At 62.0% G+C, this 8631-nt stretch overlaps 1 protein-coding gene across 1 annotated transcript in view; it reads right to left on the bottom strand.

Annotated features, from left to right (window-relative positions):
- Positions 1–8631, bottom strand: part of Dnah17 (dynein axonemal heavy chain 17) — a 95986-nt gene that overhangs the window by 45033 nt on the left and 42322 nt on the right. The window contains exons 30-40 of the mRNA XM_048796640.1: positions 8354–8506; positions 6840–6965; positions 6585–6692; positions 5908–6039; positions 5536–5696; positions 4941–5097; positions 3901–4005; positions 1214–1371; positions 691–829; positions 282–509; positions 54–112 (exon numbers count right to left, since the gene is read on the bottom strand). Coding sequence (XP_048652597.1) covers positions 54–112; positions 282–509; positions 691–829; positions 1214–1371; positions 3901–4005; positions 4941–5097; positions 5536–5696; positions 5908–6039; positions 6585–6692; positions 6840–6965; positions 8354–8506 — 1526 coding nt within the window. The remainder of the gene's footprint in view (positions 1–53; positions 113–281; positions 510–690; positions 830–1213; positions 1372–3900; positions 4006–4940; positions 5098–5535; positions 5697–5907; positions 6040–6584; positions 6693–6839; positions 6966–8353; positions 8507–8631) is intronic.

Here is an 8631-nt window from a genome sequence, read left to right as displayed (position 1 = left end):
AGTGCCCGAGCCCCCGCCGTGGATGTGTTCCCCAGGCTCTGCCCGGAACCCACCCCACGGCCCGAACCCCACCCCGCTCCTCCTGGGACCTGGGCACTGAAAAAGCTGGGGCCTGCAGGGCAAGAGGGGCCAGGGGGCCACCCAGGGAGGCACGGGAGACACTCGGGCCACCCCCCCACCGGGGCTGTCTTTGCCAGGGATCTTCCGGCCAGCGAACAGCAGGGAGAAGGGCCCGTCCAGGCGGCTCCCCAGGACAGGAGGGCCCAGGAGGGCCCACCTACCTTCTCAAAGTTCAGGTCTCGCTTCCGAGGCACGTCCAGAGCCGGGAAGAGGTCCCCGATCAGCCCCATGAACACGGGAAGGTCGTCGGTCACGATCTTGGGGATGTTGAAGTCCCTCAGCGCCCTCATGAGCACCTGGTCTTCTGCCCGGGCAGGGTCCCCCCTCTTCAGGGAGCCGGCCACCACCAGCACGGACTTGATGGCTCGCAAGCCCCAGTCGTAGTGATCCTGTGGGGGCAGGTGGCTGAGAATGTGCTTCCCCACGTGGCCAGCGGGTGCTGCCAGGCTCAGGGTGGCTCTGGGGCCAGTGTGGGGGGCAGGGCGGGGATGGAGGCCAGTGTGGCCCTGGGACACATGGACCCCCCCCCCCCGGGGCCGTGGGTGAGCCCCAGGAGCCCAGGGCACACACCTGCTTGGAGAGCAGCTCCTTGCACAGGGTGTAGAGTGTGATGAACTTCCTGGCCAGCAGGCGGGCCTCCAGGAAGCCCTCGGCCACCAGCATGATCTCACAGATCAGCTCAAAGTCGGGGACCACCATGGCGCAGGGCCTGGGGGGGATGGCGTGGGCTTTGGGCTTCTCCTCCCACCCGGCTCCTGCCCCTTCCCCTGGCAGAGCCCACCTCCCCTTCCAGGCGGCCCACTGCAGCTGGCCACCTTCTGGTGAGGAGCAGATCCCAGCCCCACCTGACCCACCTCTCCTCCCTGCCACGCCCTCTGCCCTCGCCCGATACCCCAGGCCCTCACCACCCACTCTCCGGCTGGGACCTCCCGCCTCCGGCAGGACCCACAGCTTTGGAGGAGGCCTTTCCCACTGCCTGCCTGCCAGGCCCCGACCTGCAGTCCCCACCGCCTCGTCCCCAGCTCAGCCCTGCTCCTCCTCCACTGCCTCCTCAGCCCTGGGACGCTGCTCACCCTTCCCCAGGGTCACACACCTGAACAGGGCCTTCAGGTTCTCGGGCAGCTCTGTGCGTCCCGCGTACCCAGGGTTCATGGTGATGAAGATGCCGACCGAGGGGATCAACGTTATCATCTCTCCCAGGAAGTTAAACGTCTTTTTCTTGGCCCGAATTGCATCCTGGACACATTTTACCTAAATGGTTGGTTCACAGACACGTCAGCATGGCAGTGCCCTAATTTGCCCGTCACTTGGAGAAGTGTCATGCAGAATGTGACCTGAGGCAGCTCCTGTGGCTCAGCAAAGCTCCCTGGGGCGTCCAGGTGGCTGCGGTCAGCAGCTTGCTCCTGGCCCTTGCCAAGTTCTGTCCCAGCCCCAGCCCTTCTTGAATCTGTTCCCTGGGGAGGTCCTTCAGTGGCCACCCCCTCTGTGTCACAGAGCCTCTGAGACCATCTGCTGCCGTTTACCAGGTTAAATCCCGAACTCCAGGGATCAGGTCTGCGTTTGGATTTTTGCAGAAACTGGAGAAGTTGGCTGCAAACCTCTGAGTCACCACTGGAGGGCACCCAACGCCCATGGCTGAAGCCTCGCTCACCCCAGAGCAGAGAGAGCCTTTGCCAGGGGCACTGGGGCTTCGTCCCTGCTGTCCGCACAGTGGTCTCAGGTCTGGGAACACCTCGCCCAGCACCATGCCCCTCCTGCCGTTCTGTTCTTGTCCCTGCTTCTGTTTGTGCCTCCAAACACTCAGTACCTCAATCAGACTCTGCCTAAATATTCTGGGGTTTGTCTGCCAACTTGGGCGAGAGGCAGGAACACTGCTCAATGCCCCGGGGGGCCAGGGGAGGGTCCCCAAGGAGGTGGCCAACCATGCCATGGGTCTGGGCAAGTCAGCGAGGACACAGGAACGGGGAGGAGGGAGCCTCTGCCTGCGTTCGCTCCAATCCCACTGGCAAACCCACGGCATCAGCTCCTACAGATTAGGAGACGGGGTGCAAAGACTTTAAATGGCCCCTGTGCAGAGAGCTGGGGTTCACTGCCCTGAGTACGAGCCCCGAGCGGCCCGGCCCTCTTGTGCTGGGGGGTGGGGAGGGGTCTCAGCGCCCTGCCCCTCCTTGCTTCCCCCTCCTTTTGGAATCTCAGCGTCGATCCTGGGGCTGGGGCTGGCCTCAGGTGGCCCCGAGGGTGCAGTGGCTCTTGCCTCCACAGCCTCAGGACCAGTGGGGCTTCTGTGTATAATGTCTGTGGTCCGGAACCTTCCTCCACACTTGGGAGCCGGCCCAGGCAGCTGGGGCCACCTCAGGGACCAAGGCAGACGCACTCCCGCGGCCTTCCCTCAAGACCGTTAGACACTACAGAGCCACAGACACGGCAGGAGCCTGAGCCCCCTTGTGCCGGGGCCTTCGAGGGGCCAGCCCTGCTGACGAGTGCTCTCACCCGGGCCTGCCCGCCCACCCGGGTTCTCAGGCGGGCGAGGCGGCTCCTCTGCCTTCCCGCTCGGCTCTGCGCAGGCACGCGCCCCACTTAAGGAGGGTGATGTCATCACAGCCTGGTGATGCAGCCATCGCCTGGTTCTCCCAACCCGCCTCGTCCCCTCAGCACCAAGGACACCAAGGACACCGCACAATGTCCTCGTCCAGACGCCTGGAGAGAGCTAGAGGTCCCCAGTCACTGCCCTAAACCTGCAGTCACGCCCTCCGGAGACCCCTGAGGACCAGGACCATCACCCAGACTCCAGCCACCCAGCCACCCAGCCACCCGGGAAAGGCTGGCCCTCCCCATTGAGGGAGCAGCCTGGTCTCCCATCCTGGGCTGCCCCCTGGAGTGAACCCCCATCGAAGCTGGCCTGTGTATTCCTGGTCCTCGGCCCGGCTTCATTTCACCAGGCCAGAAGTTCTGGTGTCTGGTGTCACCCTGATCCGAGGACCCTGCTTTCTGCCTCAGGCTCTGCACTTTCGTCCTGTGCTTTCCCGGGGTGTTCCCAAAACACAGGGGCACACTCCCTCCCTCCCTCCCTCCCTCCTCCTCTTCCTTCCCTGATAGGCTCTCAGCACACTTGTCTAACTAAGAAACTCCTATGCATCCTTCCAAGCCCAGCTCCCTAATCCATTACTGCACGAAACCCTTTGTTCCTCTCCCGTTAGACTGAGCTGTTGGCCCATGGCTGCCTCCATGTGCATTTTAAGTTTGGCTCAAAGGTGTCTCCCTGCATAGGTACCGAGAGCAGTGAACCTTAACATGATGCGTGACCACGGTGACCTGCTCCGGTGACAGGAAGCAGAGTCTCAGCCAGTCACCCTCAGTCAACTGTCCAAACTGTGTTCAAACAAGACGGGCGCCAGCTGTGACCAATCCAGTGTCTCCGCCTCCCTTCCTTTTCTCTGGCTATAACCTGCCCATGTGGCAGGCCGGATGGGGACCGTCCTGGTCTCCACTGCTGCCAGTTAAGAGCTATAAAGCTAGATTCCTGGTAGCTTCCTCTTCCAGTACCCTGCCCCGAGTGAAGACCCCTGCACGTCCTGGGTCCTCTAGGCCAGGTCTGTTGTCTGTGTCCATCTCCACACGCCTAGGCAGGCTGTAGGTCGGGGGCCCAGGGTGGCCTTGGGCATCTTGCCACACCCACCTCGAGTGCTGCACATCGGCAGGAGGGTCCCTCTGGTGGCTGAGACGCCCCCAGCTGGCAGAGCTGCCAGCTACCCACCCGAGCAGAGCTGGGGCAGGGCCTACCTGCACAGCGATCACGGACAGGACTTCCACCGAGATCCGGTTGAACTCATCGAAGCAGCCCCAGGCTCCGGTCTGGGCCAGGCCCTTGTAGATGTTCCCACAGGACTAGAGGGCGGCAAGAGGCAGAGGGCAGGGCTGCAGGCCCCACCACCACCACACAGGGCCTCTGGAAGGCCACTCCCCACAACAGGCTCACGGGCAGAGGGCTGGGAGCCGCAGGGGCATCCTGCACCCCGGCCCCCCGAGAGGGCGGCTTCCTGCGTCCCTCCCCAGAAGGACGACCGACTGGTTCTGCGTTTCCCCTTGTCCTGACCTTCCTTCACTGCACGCAAAGGAGGGGTCTCTCTGAGCGGAGCCGGGCCCCAGCGCTCCCAGGACTTCCCTGGACCTCTGGGCCACTCTGGTCCAGCCGGATCATCAGGGTGAGTCTTGGGGACACTCACCCATGGCATTCACCTCCTGGGGCCCTTGACTTTCAATTTCACTTCTCTAGAACCTGGGAGGCTGGTGACCACCTTGATGGTCAGCAGGGCCAGTGGACCCCTCCTCAGCCTCTGGAGAGGGACTCCCAGCGGTGGGGCTCAGACACAATTGGGCAGGGGAGTCCTGACCACTGCCCACCTCCTCTTGCAAGAGGCTACTGTGGCTGGGCAAAAACTGAGGCCCCCTTCTCCTGTTTGGCCCTTTGAGCTCTGATGAGGCCTTGCAGTCTCCATGACCTATGGTCCTCCCCAGCTGGCCCCGGCCTCCACCCAGCATCCTGCACTGCACACCAAGAATGGGCTGCTCCTCTGGCAGCCTCTAGCCTCTGTTAAGGCTGCCTCTGGGGACAGGGGCAGGATATTGGGTTTGTCAGCTCTGGGAGCCTCTTCCAACAGGCCACACAGGGGACGCTGTAGCACACGGGGCCCTCAAGGCCCCTAGGAGCCTCCTCCCAGGTCCTCACAGCTGCTGGGACCTTCAGAGCTGTCTGGGGGGCCGCCTGGGACCTGGAGCCCTTCCTTGGCTCTAGTTGGGCACCTGTGGCCACGGCTGCCCACCTTGTAGTCCATCTGCTCGGAGCAGTTGAAGACGTACACCATGGTGCCCAGTGCTCGGCCCAGGTCCTTGGTCGTTTCTGTCTTGCCAGTGCCTGCAGGGCCCGCGGGGGCTCCACCCATGATCAGATGCAGTGACTGGGTCAGCGTGATGTAGCACCTGCCGAAGACCCCATTCCCTCCTTGAGTGACCCTGCTGTCCTGCTCACCTGGCATGTGGTTTCAGCCAGCTGAGTGACAGCAGCACCTGCTCAGCCCCCCGGGGGGGATAAAAGGGAGTGGACAGGAAGGGCCTCATGGGGCAGAGGTGCCAGGCCCTCCTGCGGACACCACAGTCGGAACGGGGTTTACGCCAAGCAGCTTCTGGTCTGAGTGAGTTTGTAATTCACTGCATCCTCGACAAACTCACAAGGACTCACAGAACACAGCACCCACCTTGCAGGCCCTCAGAGAGGCCAGGTGACTCCCCCAAAGCCACACACCAAGGGTGCAGAGCCACAGTCGGGCACCTGGCAGCTGGCGGGTCTGCCTGACTCAAGCCGAGCAGTGGGGAGCAGACGAGTGGCCGTGGGGCAGGGTGGTGGCCGCGGGCACTCACCTGTCTGTGAGGGGGGTGATGACCAGCCGTGGCGTGTTGCCCAGGTACTCGTAGGAATACTGGATCTGGGCGTCGCAGATGTTGGCAAAGCAGTGTTTCTTCTCCTCGTCCCAGCGGTGGCGGAGCTGCGACTGCCACGTGAAGGCCTGGGAGCTCTCCACCTGCAGGGAGCCAGCCCTCGGTCGGACCCTCCCGGCCATTTCCCCTCCAGACCCACAGCCACCCTTGCCCTCGCTGCCCCGGCCGGCTCCGGCTCCGGTCGGCACTCGTGCTGCTGGTGAGCGTGCTGGGTGAGTCCCCGAGAGGGCAGGGGCAGCGAGGACCCCCCCCCCCAGGAAGGGGCTGGGCCGCCCAGGGCAGGGCTGAGCTTGCCTTGGCGACGATCATCTTGGCCACCACGTCCCGGGCGTGCACGTCAATGGTGCAGATGGTCATGATCTTCATCCTGTCGCCGGCGCTGAGGCTCCCGATGAGCAGCGTGATGAGCGCGTTCAGCTGGCTGATCTGCAGGGGGACCGGCACCTTCCCTGAGACCTGCGTGGCGCCCACCAGCTGCAGGCAGGGCCACCCAGCCCGGCCAGTGTGTATATTTTTGGCGTATAAATACCACTGTATGCAACCCAGAACAGGAGGAGACCGTGAGAAAACGTGGACAGTTGTATTGCTGTGACATGGGACTGCGGGTAAATTCCCTGTATTTTATTTTAAAAAATCATCTGTAGCTTCTAAGTATCTAACCAAGAATCTTAAAAAAAAAAAAGTCTGTGGGCTGGGCTGGGGCTCAGTGGCAGAGCGCTCACCTGGCACGTGCAAGGCCCTGGGTTCCAACCTCAGCACCACGTAAATATAAGTAAACAAAATAAAGGTATCATTGCGTCCATCTAGAACTAAAAATATTAAAAAAAAAAAAATGTCTGGGGTAGTATCTGGTGATTTCCAGAGGAGCTACTGGGTCCTGCACTTCGGAGGCGGGACCCTGGGAGCTGGCCACTCTGACCCCTGTGTGCGACCTTGGGGGACAGTGGCCCTGGGGGCGGAGCCTGGCCCACCTGCTTCTTGTTGTAGTCTTTGATGGCGTTTTCATAGCCCTCCTCCAGCCTCGAGAACGCCAGGCCCACCTCGGTGGTCCACCAGATCTGGGTGCAGGTCAGCGCAATCTGGAAGCAGAGGGTTCATCAGGAACCATGCCACCCCCTGCTGGCTCTCTCCCCAGGAGCCGCCATCAGCCCAGGGGCTCAGCGCCTTCGAAACCCAGCCCTTAGGCACAGGCACGGCACCGCGCCCACCCTGCTGGGCCCCCAGACCTGGGCCGGGTAATCGAAGATCCACTGCTCCCTCGGCTTCTCCTCGTAGGTCACCACGGCTTCTGGAATTTCGTGTCGAAGGGTGGCACACATTCTGTCCAGCACTCGATTCAGCCAGACCTCCACCTGGGGACAGAAGCCACACTGACCTCACGGAGCCTTGAGCACATCAGTTCCAAGGATTTGATTTGGTGTAAAGAAAAAAAAAAAAAAAAAATCCAAAAAGCAGCTGGTGCAGTGTCCTGTGCCTCTAGACCCAGCGGCTCAGGAGGCTGAGGAAGGAGGACTCCAAGTTTAAGGCCAGCCTCAGCAACTGAGTGAGAACCTGCCTCGAAGTGAAAACTGCTGGGGACAGAGCTCTGTGGTATACATTTGACTAACACACACACACAAGGGAAGCAAAAAGAAAGGGCCAGCTGTCCTCCTCCTCGTCCTGGGGTGGAAATGTCAAGGAGGCTACGGAGCACAAAACTGCCCACCTCAAACCCCTGGCCGGTAGTCCGGCCGACTCTGACCCTGGCAAGCTCGCTGCACGAAGCATTGAGGGCAGGCGGACTGTTTCTAAGTCAGAGAACAGGGCAGACGGCGCGGCTAGGCTCAGGGGCTGAGCAGAGCTGAGGTCCCCCGCCAGCCTAGGGGCTCCGACTTGGTGCTGCTGCCTGCTGGTCAAGGGATGCGGGGGCGGGAGGGACGGGCCACAGGACATGCCGTCCACAAGGCCTTTGGCAAGTCTTATTTGTATTTTGAAAGGTCAATGCTGTGGCTGAGGGTGCAGCTCAATGGGGGTGCTCCGCAGGCCTGAGGCCCTGGATTCCATTTCAGCAGCAGAAAATCGGAACAGAGAAAGCAAAAAATAACCCTTCAACCAACTGCTGCTGCAGGAAGGGTCCCCAAAGGGATCATGGCAGGCTTTCTGGTTGAGTGGTCAGTACGGGTCAGGTCCTTGTGGGGAGTAAGTGCCCGTGGGATCGGGAACCAGCTCTGATTGGTGGATCTGTGCCCCGCCCTGCCCGCCCAGCACCTCCTGTCTTTCAGGACAGTGTCCTGCACAGTGGCCTGGGGACCTCATTTGGTTTTCTCTCCCTGGTCTGATGTGCCCCTGCGTTTTCCTAGGCCCATGTCACAGTGCTCTCTGATTTTGATGGGTGGTTGGGCAGGGAGCCTGGGGAAGGGCCAGCCAGCGCGTGGGCGGGAGAGGAGGGGGACCCCAGGTTGCCCAGGTCCACCAAACAGTGCAGCCAGTTCTCTTGGCGGCCTGTGAAACCTGCGATTCTGATGATGTGGTCCCCTTGGCCACACACAAGTCCCGTGACATTGAGCAGCCTCTCTCTCCTGCCTCCTCCCCTCAAGGCTCTTCTCAGGGCGGTGGGAAAGGCTGGGCTGGGCGCTCTCAGGAGTCCAGGAGCATTTTCCCCGAGGGGTGCCGGAGAGGGGCAGTGCGTCCCTCCTCCGAGGTGAGGCGGGGCCTGCTGCCACACTGCACGCCAGGTCCCGCCTTGGAAGCTGTCACTCACCTGCCCCGAGAGGTCACTCTCATGGTCAAAGTCCACATACTCGTCCTCCTTGCTGTACATCCCTAGGCCCACCTTCAGGGGCTTCTCGTCAGCACCCAGTCGGAACTTGAGCTTACACAGGCTGTCGAAGAGCTTGGACAGGTGGCGGCTCACCTGGGGCGGAGGGAACCTAGACTGGTCAGGTGGGTGGAGGGGCAGTACCCCAGGCCCAGACTCTCCTGGGGCAGTTTTAAGGTCTCTATCCCTCCCCCTCCCTCCCTCCCTCCCTCCCTCTCCCC

Source organism: Marmota marmota, unplaced genomic scaffold, assembly GCF_001458135.2.
Source record: "Marmota marmota marmota unplaced genomic scaffold, marMar, whole genome shotgun sequence".
Classification (NCBI taxonomy): Eukaryota; Metazoa; Chordata; class Mammalia; order Rodentia; family Sciuridae; genus Marmota; species Marmota marmota.
The sequence above is the reverse complement of the archived record's forward strand: the minus strand, read 5'-3'. Positions and strand labels throughout refer to the sequence as shown.